At 35.9% G+C, this 18,152-nt stretch overlaps 1 protein-coding gene across 1 annotated transcript in view; it reads left to right on the top strand.

Annotated features, from left to right (window-relative positions):
* The window catches only part of rptor (regulatory associated protein of MTOR, complex 1), a 237,970-nt gene that overhangs the window by 35,956 nt on the left and 183,862 nt on the right, over nt 1-18,152 (top strand). The window contains exons 3-4 of the mRNA XM_073851892.1: nt 14,610-14,768; nt 14,985-15,131. Of these exons, the coding sequence (XP_073707993.1) occupies nt 14,610-14,768; nt 14,985-15,131 (306 nt within the window). The remainder of the gene's footprint in view (nt 1-14,609; nt 14,769-14,984; nt 15,132-18,152) is intronic.

The raw sequence follows: 18,152 nt of genomic DNA, 5'->3' as shown, positions 1-18,152 counted from the left end.
GATGTGGCTGATATATGGATCTTATGTGGTATTCTTATATGGCTGAGTTCTGTAAATGGGCAATGGCCCCTATGTGGACCACATGTGGCTGATAGATCAAAAGCCATAATTTAACCATATTTATGCCACATCTATTATTTATTTAAAATACCAATTACACAGTAAATTTTAAACACGTATTAAACACAAAATTGATTCACAGACATTTTTAATATAATACAATTTTAATAACAGAAGTACAATACAGAACATAAAATGTGGTGTAAATGTCAAATGAGTAAATAAATGTACAAAAATGGATACTTTTAGTAAGTCTCACCAGCCTTTCTTTCACAATCTGTCAGAAAAAAGGAGAGAAAAAAGATTATTAGCATATCATAATTAGTATTAGATATTATTTGAATATTAAAACAAGCCATGACATGAGAGCTCGCTAGTGGTAAAGGTAATCCTGTTTTATTAGCATTTTTCGACGGTATTCAAACTAATTGAGATTACGTGAGACGAAAGATTTGTTAGTTTTTAAATCACGTTATAACTAGTAGAAAGGAGAAAGGATGATCGCATTCATGCGCTCTCCGCTTGTAACATCACTTACAGCGGTCTGTCACGTAACATCAAAGAGCGTCAAAAAGGCATTTATCATTTAAATTTTCTGATATAATAGACATAATTTTAAAGATTGGACTTATCGAAAATAACAAAACCCAAATCTTATCATGATTTCTGGACAGCAGGTATGTATAGTGACGTTTTATTCACGCATATGAATTCAGCACATGATCGTGGTCAAAACGAAACTGTGTTTGTTCGGTACAAATACCTAAGCACACATTTTTTTTCTGTACGAATAAGCGTACCATTACTTCCCTAGAAAACATTTAAAACACCAAAACTGCACTTACCTGAATAAGAGTGTGTCTGGGCAAAGGCTGTTGTAGACTCATGAGCAGAGCGGGAAATAACGGACATGTATTTTCAAATTTTCAGTAATCCACCAATAGGAATACAGGAAGAATGAATGAATGGGCTGACATTTGGACTACCACAAACCAGCCACACATGACTTTAGCAGGTTATGTGTGTTTTTCCAAGTAAAAGCCAAATGTTAACCATAAGTTAACATATTTCAGGATGTGCCATAGCCTAGCCAAATATGGCTCTTGTCTGTGTACTGTCATATGGGCCATATACCTTAATACAAAAAGTCACCCAAATGAAAATTCCCTCCAATTCTAAAGCCATGGCAAAACATATATGGTACAAGTTTGGCCCATATGTGCTCAGCCATGCCATACCTAGGCCAAACGTGACAGCTTTCAGCCACATTTGGCCCAAACGTTCTTGCTATCTGGGTAGACTCACTCTTACACACTTGAACTAACTGTCCAGCCAATTACATAGAGAGACATGGTCACAATCCAGTTTAAGTGCCTTTTATTGAGAGTGATTTGATTGGTTTCAAGTGCTGCACAAGTGCAGAGTGGAGCATTTTACCCCACTATGATCTTTGAATTGTGTACCACAGAGTGGCTAAATCTCACTTTCAAAAGCTTGCTTGTAATAAATTAAAAATTGTAAGAAATTAATTACAATTACAATTAAAAACCTCTTTCGTGCAGAACTACTTCTTTCCGCCACCGATTCAAATCAAAGTTTGACAGTTGAACAGCTGATCCCAAAGCCTCCGTTACTAATTCCAAAACGTCACTTTAGAACTAGTAACGAAGGAATGTTGAGTTGCTTCATTAAAAGCTTATTGTATTAATGTATTAAAAGCTCACTGTATTATGTAGAGTTTTATAAGAGAGATGGTCTGAGTAATCGTGATTACCTACATCTGGTACAGCATTCATCTTTATATTCACAATGTAGTTTAAATGTCTGCTGAGGAAAGCGTTTTCTTAATCATAATGTCATAATGTTAATATCCTTAATATCATCTGTTAAGGGTGATTTCGAAAGACAGCGCTGCTCAGTGCATTTGTTAGCTGCGTCAAGCTGTTGTTGAAACTAAAAATAACTTCCCTTTCAAATATTTCAACTAACGGCGGAAAAAACATTTATTTATATAAAATATTATTTATTGAATAATAATATTAAACAACAACAGCCATCATAAAAGTTGCTGGGCAATTTAATCAAAATTACGCAGGCAACTCTCTGATATACAGCATTGAATTTACATAAACATGACATTTTGCCAAAACAGTTTGCTCTGGAACAAATAATAGATTAATGAGACCAAAGACTGCCCATTAGATTTGCCCAAAACGAATTAAATCTCATGTTTAACCACTATAGAGACATCAGAGCCACTGGTAAATTCCAGAAGATCTGGCCAAGCTGAGGCTTCTTTCATGTGGGTTCATGAGTGCAGAACCGCCGCTGATGATCCAGAGCTCTCATGTGTGAAAATGTTGATGCAAATTTAACAAACTGCATATTTAAACAGGTAAACTAGTACATTCTCACCTGAAAATATCTTAAAACTACATTCAGTGACACAAAAACTAACATTTATAACATGATACTGGATTTGTGCATCTGCCATGGCAATCGCTGTACGAAAAGAAGAGTGATACGACTACAAACCGTGAAGCAGCTGTTGGAATTCTGATATATATAAAATTTAAATATTAGTTCTATACTATATACAGTGCCCTCCACTAATATTGGCACCCTTAGTAAATATGAGCAAAGGTGACTCTGAAAATAGATCTGCATTGTTTATCCTTTAGATCTTTCATTTGAAAAATTCACAAAATTCTAACCTTTCATTGAAGTAAAACGATGGAAAATGGGGGGGATATCTCATTATGAAATAAATGTTTTTCTCTAGTTCACGTTGGCCACACTTATTGACACCCCTAAAAATTTGTCTAAGTAAAATATCTCTAAAGTATATTCCCATTAATAATTTTTTTAGCACACCAGGGTGGCTAGGAGTATAAAATTGTCCAGTCATGACTTTCTGTTCCACAGGATTATAAATATCAGGAACACAAAAGCCAAATTCCCTTAATCATCCATCACGATAAGTAAAACCAAAGAATGTGGTTCTGATGTGCAGAACAAGTTTGTTGAGCATCACAAAATAGAAAATGGTTGTAAGAAAAGAGCTAAAGTATTGAAAATCCCCATTCCCACCATCAGGGCAATAATTAAGAAGTTCCAATCAACTAAAGATGTTACAAATCTGCCTAGAAGAGGACGTGTGTCTATTAGTGTTGTCACGGTACCAAAATTTCAGTATTCGGTACCAATACCACTGAAAATCCATGGTTCTCGGTACCAATTTCGGTACCAAAGCAAAACACAATAACATATTAATTGAGCAACACACTATTTTTTATTAATAAAGTTAAGCAAAAATAAAATGTACAAAAAAAACTTTGTAAAAAAAAATCTGTATACTTACGTAAAATTTTGTTAGTTTTTCCACAGGTTAAAAAAGTATTTCAAGGATTGTGAACATTTTAGTAGTTAAATAACATCTAAATAAATTACAGGCATAAAAATGTAAACAAGCTTCACCCAAAACTTTTTGTCATATTTCTGCTGCTGCGGAAAAACATCTGTAACTGTTGTCTGTTTTAGAGTTCGCTGGGGTCTTTCATGATCTTCTGCAACTGTAAAAAGAAAAAATAATATACTTAAGTAAAGCAGTATGCTAAGTCTGACCAGATGTGACATTAGATCATTGACACCAGCAAAAATATGAATTTTCAGTAAATAACAAACCTCAGCTGTTATAATAAATTTAGATAAGATTACATATATTAAGACCAGTGTCTATCACAGATGAAAACTGCAGTATTAAAAACACTTTACAATTTTCATTTGTTAGACAACATCGCCTAACAATAAACAGTAGTTACATGGCAATTATTCTTCTTAAGGTAAGGCTAATTTCAACATTTACTAATGCATAAAATCATGTTAATCTGTTAAACATGAACAAACATGAATGATCATGTGTTTGTATTAAATAACATTCACAAACATGATTTAATGTTGTAAAAATATATTGTTCACTTACTTTAAGATTATGTTAGAATATGATGCATGAATTTGATCTTATTGTAAAGTATTACCAAACTAAACAGGGAATAAAACGTGTTTTATTTGATTGTACTTTTATTCAATCCGAACTGCATTCATATTTATTATTAATAAGCTTTTTAAACCTGCTAGAGTTATCCAGCCAAGAACGTTTTCTGACAGACTGATATTAAGGACATAAATTAACGTCACATTTGTACATTCTCTAACACACATATTTTGGATACACGTATCATTTGTGTGTAAAAAATAGTAAATACATCATGTCCTTATTTTTTTTTACTCTAACAAAAGTTATAGGAGTGTTGTTTCAAATTCATTCTAAGGCCCAGCATATTAGCGTTAGCCGCGCTTATGCTAACGATTCACTACACAAACGGTGATGTTTATTTCAGTCTGACATTCAATTTAAAATACGCAACAATGCTCTAAATATGAAATTAAAATGAAACTTACCTTACTTGAAATCTTTTATTTGATCCTGGAGTCGGTCTTTGAGGTGTTTTAAGTTTGATGTGTTTCCTCCTTTCGAGAGAACCTAGACGACATCTTTTGCAAATAGTTTTTTGATGATCTATGATGAAGGCGAACATCATAGATCATCAAAAAACTATTTGCAAAAGATGTCGTCTAGGTTCTCTCGAAAGGAGGAAACATCGTTCAGCCGCAAATCCAAACTATTTGAAGCAAGCCTGGCTCTTCTTTGTAAACAAGTGGAATCAGAGCCGCGGCATCAGCAGCAGCGCTGGTGGCAGCGCGCACCTTTTGTATAGCGTATCAAGAACCGGGTTGACCGGATAGTCGGTACCACCGGTACTTAAGAAAACCTGGTACCGTAACGTTTTATTTTTTTTAGTACCGACTTGGTACCGAAGTACCGGGACTTTTGACAACACTAGTGTCTATATCATCCTAATGCATGATAAAGAGGAGAGTTTAAGTGGCCAAAGACTCTCCAAGGATCACAGTTAGAGAATTGCAGAGAATTGTTGAGTCTTGGGGTCAGAAAGCCTAAAATAAAATGATCAAACAGCCCCTACATCACCACGTTGTTCCAGAGCAGCGGTTCCCAATTCCAGTCCTCGCGACCCACCGCTCTGCACATTTTGTGTGTTTCACGCATCTCTTCCGACGTTTGTTCTATTCCAACGTTACTGCCCTTCGAAGTGGACATCACATGATATTCCGCCATTATTCATTAGTTCGAAGCGAGCGTATGTGTTCCATTTGAAGGTCATTAAAGCGTGCGAGACGTAAATTTAAAATGCATTTATTTACAGATGCACTTATGTCACACTTCTCTAGTAAGTTTCATCTGTGTGTGAAGACGCTGCATGCGGAAACGTAGCGCAAATATGTGAATGAATGTTTCTAAGTATAGTAAACAGATTTCCCCCGCTTAGGGAGCAGGGAGCAATGAACACTTTGCAGGGACCATGTCAATTGGATCGCAGTTCCTGCACGGACCTCACTTCTAATGAGCTGGTTATCTGAATCAGGTGTGTTAACTAAGAGAGACATGCAAAATGTGCAGAGCGGTGGGGCGCGAGGACTGGAATTGGGAACCGCTGTTCCAGAGGGTTTCAAGAAAAAATCCTCCTAGCTCACCCAAAAACAACTCCAGCAATATTCACTTGTCAGACATGATTGGAACTTCAAACAGGACTGGCTTCTATGGTCAGATGAAACTAAAAATGAGCTTTTTGGCAGCTAAACCTCTAGATGGTTTTGGTGCAGACAGGGATAAAAAGTACCCCATGCCCATGGTTAAACATACTGCTAGGTCTTTAATTTTGTGGACCTATTTTTCTGCAGGAGGTCCTGGACATCTTGTTTAGATACATGGCTTCATGGATTCTATCAAATACCAGCAGATAAAAAATCTAAACCTGACTGCCTCTGTTAGAAATCCTATAATGGGCCATGGTTGCATCTTCCAGCAGGACGATGATCCAAAACAAACATCAAAATCAATACAAAAATTGTGTCACTGAGCACAGAATAAAGCTTCTACCATGGCCGTCCCAGTTCCCTGACCTGAACCCTGTATAGAAACTGAAGAGAATAAAATTCTGTTTGAAGGAATGGCCTCTGATCTCTTGTCAGGTATTCTCCAAACTCATTAGACATTGTTGAAAAAAACTCAGAACTGTTATCTTGGGAAAAGGATGTTGCAATAATTGGGTGCCAATAATAGTGGCCAACTTTAACTAGAGAAAAACATTTATTTCATAATGAGATTTCACCCCTAGGTTTGATTGTTTTACTTCAATGACAGGTTAGAATTTTGTGAATTTTTTTAATGAAAGATCAAAAGGATAAATTATGCAGATTTATTTTCACATCCACCTTTGCTCATATTTACCAAGGGTGCCAATATTAGTGGAGAGCACAGTAGAAAATATAGAAATATTTTTTCTGGGTTATATTATATTTTGCCATCCATTTAACAACCTAGCAATTAATATAAGAGAAAACCTAGTGTCATTTGATTGGGGAATATTTGCCCATTCTTCCTTGCAGAATTGCTCTAGTTCAGTCAAATTCTGTGGTGAGTTGCAATGGACTGCTTTCTTCAAATCTATCCACTGCAGGCTTGTGCACAATTCAGAATTGAATTGAGAATGACTCCTAAATTCCAATTAAATTCTTGAATTTGAATTGAATTTGAATTGATGTCAAAAACAGGATCTAGAATTACAATTCGAATTTGAATTAAAGGAAGCAGAATTTCAATTCAATACAAATTCAAAGAAATTCATATACATAAGTGAAGTGTTTAACAATGAAGCTTTACAATATATGTCAGATATGATTTCATTACATATTCTATAAATGATATTAGTTTGAACTACCTGTACAGATTACATTGTGTTATTTGATTACTTTGAAATAAAAAATAACATTTTGAACAAAACTAATCAAACATTGAGGGAGTAATTTATTTCAAGAATTTGATCATTATCTATATGTTGGAACAAAATGTATGCAGGGTTGAGGAGTGACTGGTTATGTGTAATGAAATTATGCTATTAAATTACAAAATTAATGTAATTGTATGTGAGATTCAACACATTCTTTCTGTTGTATGACTGTGTGGAATGTCTTTGAATTGCCATGAATTTAATTCCACTTCCTGTCATTCCAACTCCAATTCAAATTCAACTTCCTGTGGGGCGGAGTCAATTCAATTCAAATTCCAACTCATGAATTGAATGGCGGCCAATCCTGAAATTCTGAATTGTGCACAAGCCTGATCCACAATGCACATTAAATCCGATTGGATTTAAGTCAGAGCTCTGACTTGGCTACTCAAGGACATTCACCTTCTTATATTTTCGTTGTTGTTTTGGCAGTATGATTAGGGCCATTATCGTGTTGAAAGGTAAATGACCTGCCCATCTTCAGCTGTCTAGCAGAGGGATGCAGGTTTTCCTCAAGAATTTGGATGTACTTGGCAGCATCCATTTTCTCTTCAATCCTGACCAATCACCCAGTCCCAGCTGAAGAGAAACACCCCCACAACATAATGCTGCCACCACCATGCTTCACAGTAGTTATGGTGTGTTTTGGGTGGTGTGCTGTGTTTGCTTTGTGTAAAGCTTGGGAGATATGTCACATTCAAAGACTGACTAGACCCAGCCATAAAGCCTTGTAAGTCTTTCAGAGTTGCCTTTGGCCTCCTTGTAACAGACGGCCTGATCAGCAACGTGCTGGTGGTGCCATACTCTTTCCACTTCTTAATGATGCTCTGAAAAGTACTCAGGGATAGCTTAAGCCTTTATATTTTTTGAAGCCTTCTCCTAACTTGTGCCTTTCTACAACTTTATCCCGGAGGTCTTTTGAAAGCACTTTCCCAACCATGGTCGATTCTTTGCCATACAATGCACTACTAACAGAGGAATCTTCAAGAAACAGCTCGTTTTATTCTGAAGTAATCAACACCACTACAGGTGGGGCAGTTAGCCTGGTCTTTTAATCTGGAAGTTGATTGCTTGCACCTGAGCAAGTTTATAAGGGTATACTCTATGGCAGGGGTTTTCAAACCTGTCCTGGAGCCTCCCCTGCCCTGCACATTTTGTATGTCTCCCTTATTAGGCACACCCAATTCAGGTCTTGCAGTCTCTACTAATGAGCTGATGATTTGAATCAGGTGTATTAGATGAGAGAGACAAGCAAAATGTGCAGGGCAGGGGAGGCTCCAGGACAGGTTTGAAAACCCCTGCTCTATGGGGCTGATCACTTTACCAAACCAGACATTTTACTGATTAATTTTTAATAATCCCCCAGAATTCTTTAATGATATTTTTGCTTTAATGATGTGGGTTATAATGTGTATATACAGCTCAAAAAGCTAGACTTGTGTAATGTGACTAAAGGTTTTTACAGGGTATGATGATTCTCTATAGGCACTGTATGTGCTACCTCTGTCACAGTGGCTGTCGTAGAGAAAAGTGTGATTTTTCACATTACACTACACTGATATCTGTCAGATAGTAGGGGGCTCTATTAAAAATCATTTTTGTATTTTTTTTCCCAATTTTCATTGACATAAATACAACAGAATTTTGAGAAAGTCTTAAAAAAAAAAAAAATTCTGTCTTGTCATTTACTCGCCCTATGTAAACCTGTATACATGTATTTTTGTCTGCAGAAGAGATGTTGAAGAATATCGGTATTTAAACCATTGGTTGAGCTATTCTTTAGAATTATTTATGAGTTAATAATTCATGCTGTTTGTAAAAAATAAATAAAATAAAATCCAAAAAAAAGCCCTTTACCTATGTTCTTAAGGAGTTTACCCTGCTGCTGCTTTTTTGTGTTGTAAGAACTCAATCCTGCCTTTGTCATCAAAGTCATCAAATAACAGTCTCAGTCCTGATTATTATTTTTTACAGTCATAATTTGTGTCTCATATATCATTTCTAGTTATGTAAGACTGGGCTATGCAAAGTCTAACTTGTGAAGTACTCTGAAATATTTTGTATGATCAGAGAAGAGTATAGCTATAAGTGAAGAGAAATTAAATTATAAAGCAACAGGAATTTGAGGTGATTCAGAAAACAGGATCTTCCACCCTAGGCTAGATATACAAAAACATTATTCTGATTGCATAAGCTTAGGTGATATTGTGATATATACAGTGCATTCAGAAAGTATTTAGAGCTACTTTACTTTTTTCAATGTTGCAGGCAGGGTTTGAAATGAATCTGCCAAATGCAGGTAAAAATCAGCTGTGGCGGGTAACTCTGTCAAATTACTAGCCAGTTTGGTGGGTTACTTTTCACTTATGTTCACTTATTAATTTGTTAGGGAAGTTCATGCAAGCCAAATCTGTGCAGGTTTAGTGCAAATACTGAACTCTTGAGACATCAACATTATTAAGCATATTGCAAAAACCAAACAAAGCACCTAAAGAGTGCATGCATACGCGACTATGTGACGAAGTCTGCGTGTACGCATTTAGAGTGCGTTCTTTCACTGTATGATTCAGTCTATTAATGTGCAATTAGAATGATTAAGTAATTCAAGATAAGGGGGCAGAAAATGTATATATTTATATAATTTCATGTAGTTAATCAATATTACACAAAGAGTGCTGTTTTTTTTTTTTTTTTTTTTTTTTCTTTAAAAATCAGCATGGTTACAAATGTGATATTGATTTTATATAACAGTTAAACAAACAATAAGTTAATATCAAGAGACTTATGTTTTTTAAACACCATAATGGCTGTTTTTGCTTATTTTCACCAACAAAAAATCATTCCATTTCCATTTCACTGAGCAATATGGCGGTGATTTTTTCCTGAATGAATCAACCATTTAAATGATTTGGTTCAATTGCAATGACTCACATATTAAGAGTATTTAAAAATAAAATACTAGCTTTTTGAGCTGCATGTACACAGAGTATTAAGAGTGACTTGCTGCCACCTACTAGCGGTTTTAATTTTATATTTTATCTTTTCATTTTTTAAATTATTTCAAATATCAGTATTCAACGTTTTATGTTTAAAATATCAAAACATTATTTATGTATTTGTCAATGCAGGTTAAAGCATTCCATGTCCCTCTAAGCTGCATCAACATATGTAAATGCATCTAAACGTCTGCAAAAATGAATTTTGTTGATACTGATTTCATTTGTTTAGTAACAGCCTAAATTTATTATTATTATAATTGACTGATTAAACGTAAGAATATGACTTAAAAGATGAAAATGGCTTTATAATGGTAAAAATGCCCATAAAACATACAAGTCTATTTAAACTCTATCACTGCTGTGAACTGACCACACAGAATATGAAGAATATCAAAAACTTTAGGATTCAGCTGCCCATGTTAGTCCTTAAGATATCCGCACATTACACGTGGCAAAATATTGTCTAATTATCTTTATCAATAAAATCCCAGAAAATATTGAGATTATTTTTTGTCAATATCACACACTTCTAGTATTGACACAAACTAATTTGCAAAGGTCGCTTTGTCACGTCCAGTGTAGACAGCATCAAGCTGTTGGTTTATTTATTTATTTATTGGCTAGTGAGTAAAAAAAGTTTTAATTTCAATCCCTGGTTGCAGGCTAATACTACAATTGTTTAAATTAATTTTTTATTTCTCATTAAACTACACTCCATGCCTCATAATGACAAAGTGAACCATCATTTTAGAAATGTCTGTAAATGTATTAAAATAAATAAATAAATAAATAAAATAAAACTGAAAAATATAAAGTGGATTTTATCGAGGCACAGATCTGGGGAAGGCTACAAAAAGCCTTCTGCTGCACTGAAGGTTCCCAATAGCCAAGCCCGGCTCCAGAATCAAATCACTGAGGGTGCTTCTTAAAGGTTGTATCAGTGATTTCTAGCCTAAAACATAAAGTGTCAATTTCAGCTGACCTTTCATCACGATCCGCTCGCTGCCTGCCCCATAAATTGTCTGTGAAAAAACCATGTCTCTCTGGTCAGCCTAGGGTCCGAGATATGCCAAAAAAACAATCGGCACTACCAACCTTTCCACACATAAACAAACAGTGTTCCAACCAATCAGCGTCAGGGGTTTGGTGTTGTGGACTTTCCTACTGGTGCTGGGATGTGAGGGAGGCGGAGCGAAAGTCCACAACACCAAACCCCTGACGCTGATTGGTTGGAACACTGTTTGTTTATCTGTGGAAAGGTTGGTAGTGCCGATTGTTTTTTTGGCATATCTCGGACTCTAGGCTGACCAGAGAGACGCGGTTTTTTCACAGACAATTTATGGGGCAGGCAGCGAGCGGATCGTGATGAAAGGTCAGCTGAATTTGACACTTTATGTCTCAGGCTAGAAATCGCTGATACAACCTTTAAATTAGTGAGGGGGCTCTAACTAAAATGAATGACAGCTTTTTAGTGATTATAAACATACACGAGCAATATCACACTCGTAGACATGAGATATGGGTCTAAATCACCACTGCTGTAATTTGGCCGTAAGTAATCACAATGTGCCGATATACAGCCATATCTCACATCTACAAATATGATATTGCGTGGATACACAAAAAATGAAAGAGATGGGGTGGGGTTAGCAGTAGCACAATATTATTTTAAAAAGCATGCAACAAAAAGTATCGCTGTGAACAGAGCTGTTTTTGACAAGGTAAAAAGGATGTAGTTTTACACAACCAGGAATTAAAAAAAAAGTATGTTACAGACATTTCATGAAGATCCTAAAGAATCATACCAAATTTTGTAAATTGGGCAACAGATGTCCGCTTTAAGGGCAAAGCCTGAAAATGGTTAACTGTGGATAAGCTAAAATGTTTAACTGTGGATAAACAGAATTGTCTCTGTAGTGGACCACTGAATATATTGCACATATGATATTATAAGTAATGGAGAGGCCACATCCTGATGGGGTAATCTGATATCTCCACATTGTCTTGTTTGTTTTATTTGTGTGCCAGATGGAAGATGGCATTTGGTCTCTCTAAGAATGGGCATGTCTCACAGGGATGCTGAAGGGCTTCTGGTTTTCAATTGTAATGTCTTTATCTAAAACATTAAATGGTCATGAGATATTCTACACACATATTTGTCCTGTCATGGTGGGGGCTTTCCTTCGATTTCTATTGTTTTATGCTGAGGTAATGGCATTTTCCATCTCCTAACCCTCAGTTTCTCTCAACATTCTCTCAACAATTTCACGATTGCTTATCTTTGTGGAGGCTTCTGGTCCTCCAAAAGGCAAAATTTACACGTACTCACACCAGTCCACTGACCTGTAGTGTATGTCGGGACATGAGGTTGTGATATAAACAGCTCTACACACACAATTCTTTCACACTCTCCTAAACACCATCTCTCACTCACTCAAAGTTATGTAATACCACACACGCATACATACATACACCAGCTGGAGAGGACAGTGAAGGAATGAGGCGTGTTTCACACTTCATCATTCTCACTTTCTCACACACTCAGCAGATACAATTCTTGCCTCCTCTGTGATTATCAAATTTCAATTGTTTTTATTCCATTATTATAAAGCTTGTAGTTACTGGGATTGAGCCACACCAGTGAATTGTAAACTTAATAATAATAGTTCCATATTTAAGTATTTGTAAAACTATTTCCTATATTCGAGGCAATACCTAACACTTTTTGAATTTCTCAGTTTGTTTAAATCCACTTGAAGTTCAGAGTAAAATTTTTTTATCCACATTAATTTCACGCTTGTCTAGTACAAATATGTTGCTTTGTTTCATAATTACAGTGTATACGTTTTTCGTTATTTACCTCAAAACAAAGGAAGTGAAATGTTACAACACGCCCTGTAGGTGGGGTACATTGTAACATCTGAGGGGCGCGTTGTAACATAACTGTATGACAGCTTAAAATGTTATCTGGTCGAATGAAAAAAAATATACACGACAAACTATAATATTTTGTCAATAAAATAAAATTATGAACTTTTTCAAATAAAATAATGGCACAAATAGATGAAACATTTAGACATTCAGAAAAACATTCCACTTCCTCCACAAACAACTTCCTCCACAAGGCGAGACAAATAAACAAGCCAAAATGCTTTACATTTCTTAAAATAATAATTTCTGAACATTAAACATCGATTGTCAGCCTTTATTCACCAGTTTTTTTGTGGTTTCTTATTAAAATACATAAAAGTAAATGTCGTAAATTACATCGCTAATGTCATAGAATAGCATGGTTTAATATAGCGGGACACATTGTAACAGTGTTACAACTTTCCCCATCTGCGCGACTGGGATTTAAAACAGGTTAGTGTCTTCTGCTGGTTTGCAAAGCATTAATAAACTATCTAAACTGAGAAATAACAGATTGAAGATTAAAATAATAGCAGATTTGTCTCGTTTTAAATGAATACTAAAAACTGAGATGAAAAAATTACTTCAGCCAGAAATTTACTTTTAGTATGGTAAAATAAATATTCAGCGATATCTTCTGAATTTTGGCCCACTTTTTTCTCTGTAAATACCATAAATTTGGTTATGCTAGTATGTGTGGAAATATTTAAACCACGTGTGTTACAACTAACCCTGCGTTAGTTTGTGCCTTGCGCTCCCCTAACTTTTTGTCCTGTTTTACAGTCACTCCCAAAACCCTTTTCTTCTTTTCCATACTCTCTCTCTCAGACACACACACACACACACACGTTGGTATGGGTGGTTACAGGGATTCTCCATAGGCATAATGGTTTTAATCTGTATTTCTATCACCCTACACCAACTCTACCCCTAAACCTACCCCTCACAGAAAACGTTGTGCAGATTTTCAAAACACAAACAAACCAAAAAAAAAAAAATGTTTTTTTTTTTTAAAGCCTTTTGGCTTTTGGCAGTGTCCTTAAACCACCTTCACATTCTTATACCTCTGTCATACCCATGTCTTTATACAAATTTGAGTCATGAATGAAGAGTAAATAAAGCTCTAAATGTATTATTAAAGCTTTGATAGAGACTCACCCATTCAGCTGGGAAATTCACTGAGTCAGTATTCAAATACATATTTTCTGACCTTCTCTCTTTTCATTTAACTTCATCTAGAACAGTGGTTCCCAACCATGTTTCTGGAGGCCCTTATCTGTCTGTCTGTCAGTCTGTCGTTCTGTCTGTCTGTCTGTTGTAGAAAGTGACTGTAGCAGTTCATACAGCTCTCAGACAAGCACTCTGCAGCTCACTATCCATTTTACTGAAATAATTAAAAAAAAACTATTAAAAAAAATACAACAAAAATAAAACAGATATAAATTTAGATTTTGGAGCAGTCTCTTATTTTATTCTTCAGCCAAGTATGCACATTTATCAATCAGTACAAATAACCATGAACATGGCCAGAAAATAGCAGATTGTCTATACTGTTGACTTTAAAGTAGATTTATTTGTAAGGGTTGATGATTTTCAATCCGTTTTAATGTTAATTTTTATATTGTAAAATATTTTAAAATCTGCGCTGGCACATTCCTTCATTAATGTTTTTACTGGATGTCATTGTCATCTAATATCCTCTCTCTTCCAGGCCCGCTATAAGCAGAGCTTAGACCCTACAGTTGATGAGGTGAAGAAGTTGTGTACTTCACTGCGGAGAAATGCCAAAGAGGAACGTGTTCTCTTTCATTATAATGGCCATGGGGTGCCTCGACCTACTGTCAATGGAGAGATCTGGGTTTTCAACAAGGTAAGGTAAAAAGAACCAGGAAAAATAGGTGTAAATTTTTATCCGTCATTTTCTATTTAGTAAGCAGTGCTAAATAAACTTATTTAAATCTCTCTCTGCACAGCAGTTACCAGCAGTAGATTGTTAACGCTTGTACTTTCCTTACGTTCTTTAACTGGTTTTGGGCATGAACTGAGTTATGAAAAAATAATATATTTCTTACTCTCCCTCTTTCAGAACTACACACAGTACATCCCTCTCTCCATCTATGACCTGCAGACATGGATGGGAAGTCCCTCCATCTTCGTGTATGACTGCTCTAATGCAGGGATCATCGTCAAGTCATTCAAACAGTTTGCACTGCAGAGGGAACAGGAGCTGGAGGTGTGTGATATTACATAAACACTCAAGTATACACCATCATGGTCAAATGTCAAATTGATGTGTTATTTATATCTGAGAAAGTCATAAAGCGTGAAGACAATTTACTGATAACACTAAATCCAGAGACAGAGAAAAAGGTTAATGCAAGATGATACATATCTGAACACTCAGTGTCTTGGTGTGTTTTAGATGTTTTAGTAGTCAATATTAAAGGCATAGTTTGCACATCTCTTCTTTGGAACACAAAATGAGATATTTTACAGAGTGTTCAAGCTGCACTTTTCCAGTAAATGGAAGTAGGTGGTGATTCTGTCTCTCAAGCTCAAAAAAATGACAAAAAATCCTTTTCAGTACCATAAAATTTGTTCATACAATTTGTGTACTATAGTCCAAGTCTACTGAATATTTATGAGTAATAGACCAGAATTTAAGTAATTCTTATTGAAATCTGGCACATAACTATAGGTCACAAGACAACAGCAACAAGTGATGTTTATTCTGTGTATTACCATCTTTTTTCATTAAATGGAAAAAACAGCATGGACATTCTGTTAAACATCTACTTTTCATCATACAGGTTTGGAATGAAGGGTGTGTGAATGATTCATTTTTGGGGTAACTTATTCCTGTAATAGTAGTGCAATGTTTTTTGAAAAATTACATCAGAATTGTACAGTTTTCTCCACTTCTCAGACCTGTCAATCACAGAAAAGCACAATCAGAAAAGCAAAAAAAACAAAAAAAAAAACGATAGAACACTCAGATTTTTGTTAAACTCACTCATCCACCGACAGACATGGAGTTGGTATATTCTCCATTAGTCGATTGCAGAATTCCCAAATATACTTCTTGCATGCAAAATCAAAAGAAGAAAGGTCATTCACTTAGAGAGCGAGACATACAGACAGGTTTACTCATGGTAGACTAAAATTGGCAGAAAGCGACAAATAAAATACCTTTTGAATTGAGTACAGCATTCCTTGAGCATTATCTCTTTCTGCAGGGTCAGACAGAATCATCAAGCCTGTCCTAAATAAAACAAAAAACAAAACCCTGTTGTCTGCTCAAGGATAATGTTTAGATTGTTTTGCTTCAACTCCCTCACTTTTCAAAATGAATATTTTATAGGATTTTTAGGTTAGCTGTGGGGTTGTCCCTCTTCTTTCTCTTCTCCTCTTTTTTTTTCTTCTTCCTCCTTTCAGCAGTATGTTCTGCAGTATTTCAAAGCCACAATAACTGAGTGACATTAAATTATTTATAGGCAAGTTTGAGGATATAAGTTTGAGAATATGTCAAGTAAACAGTTAAAAGAGGGTGATAGTACATATGTGCTGAGAATTGTTGTTGTTGTTGTTGTTGTGTATATGTGTTAAAGATTACAGTTGAACAATTTTTTAGGGCAGTGTTTTGGATCAGACATCCCTCTTAGAAAAAAATAAGGATGGATAGATGGTGGATAATTCAACATCAGATGGAAAACTGAACCAGAATAATAAACAATCCAGATATTCAGATCTGTTACTTAAACAATCACCAACTCTCTGTTCAACCTCTAATGATTGTTTTACATACATACTTTGAGCAAAATGTTATTCTACCTTTCTCTTTCTTAGTGCCGACGGCTGGACTGAAGTGGAGTGATTAGGGTCAAATTAAACTGCAGTGTTGAACTATAGGTACTATGAGAGAGCGAATATGTGATGACTGTAAGAAAGATCAGTGTACTAGTGATGCGCGGGTCGGGGGTTTTTTCAACCCGCGGGTCCCGCTTTTATGAAATTATTTGGCCCGCCCCGCACCACTGTATATATTTTTACAACCCGCCCCGCGACCATTAAATAGACATACTAGGCATTGTAATCTGTAATCCAAATGAAAACAGCCTTTATTTCAGGCCGAAAGTGCTTGGAAACATCGCCCTGTAAACTGGCGACAACATACGATTATGAATATGAACCATAAATCATGTCATATTAATAAGATAATCAGTGGTGTAACGTTAGTGGTGCCGGAAGAAAAGTGGGTATAGCCTACGCTTCATTTATGAATTTCGTTTTGAACTTTCTATTTGAACGGATTCGTTTACTGGATCCTTGGACTGAAAAGTTTACAGGGGTTCGCTGGTTTAAGGAATTTCTGATCATAAAAATCTGCTTCTTTTTATTTGTAAGGTATTGTTTTCGTTATTATGTACTGTTTCGGGCGCAGGCACATCAGGCTTAATCTTCAAATACATTTCAAAGCAAGCCGGCGCCACAGTCCTGACTGCATCATTACTGTCTTTATTGGGTGTTTTTAGCGAATATGTACATTTATTCACATATGACTGGATGTGGTTGACTGTCCTGATTTTGGCTAATGCAGCACACTACTGAATAATGCGCATCAGAGAAGATTTAAAAATAGGTATACGCATAGCCGCCTGATAAAGTGGGTATACGCTGTATACCTGCGTATACCCTCCACTACACCACTGTAGATAATGATAAACATTTTCAACATTTACAAAGCAGCGTTTGTATTCGTCTAGGCTAAACATTTTTTATTTCAAATGTGTATAGGTTTACAGCCTACGCTAAATAACACTAAACTTTTGTTTTATTTAACAGATGGAAATGTTCATTTAGCGTTTTTACGTTCGCTGTGCAAAAAAAGAATGGCATCCACTGTACTGGGGTTTAATCTATTTCGCCTCGACTCCAGCACAAGGCCAGCAGAGCTGAATGTGCGCTCGCTTGAAGCGCTCATGGCTGGCAGCGGGAGCTGCTTAGCGCTTGCGTGTCGTGACGTGTTGATAACCTTATTAAAGAACTTAATAAAATATGAAAATAGATATTCCCAAATATTAAATATAGGCTATAGAGAATTTCACGCAACATACATAGATTTTTTTTATTTTATTTTGTTTTTAATGACCCGCCCCAACCCGCCCCGCAAATAAAGTGACAATTTCTTAACCCGCCCCAACCCGACCCGCGGGTTACCCGCGGGGTCTGCGGGTTATGAGACGACCTGCGCATC

This window comes from Garra rufa, chromosome 12, assembly GCF_049309525.1.
Source record: "Garra rufa chromosome 12, GarRuf1.0, whole genome shotgun sequence".
Classification (NCBI taxonomy): Eukaryota; Metazoa; Chordata; class Actinopteri; order Cypriniformes; family Cyprinidae; genus Garra; species Garra rufa.
This window is presented reverse-complemented; position numbering and strand designations above follow the sequence as displayed.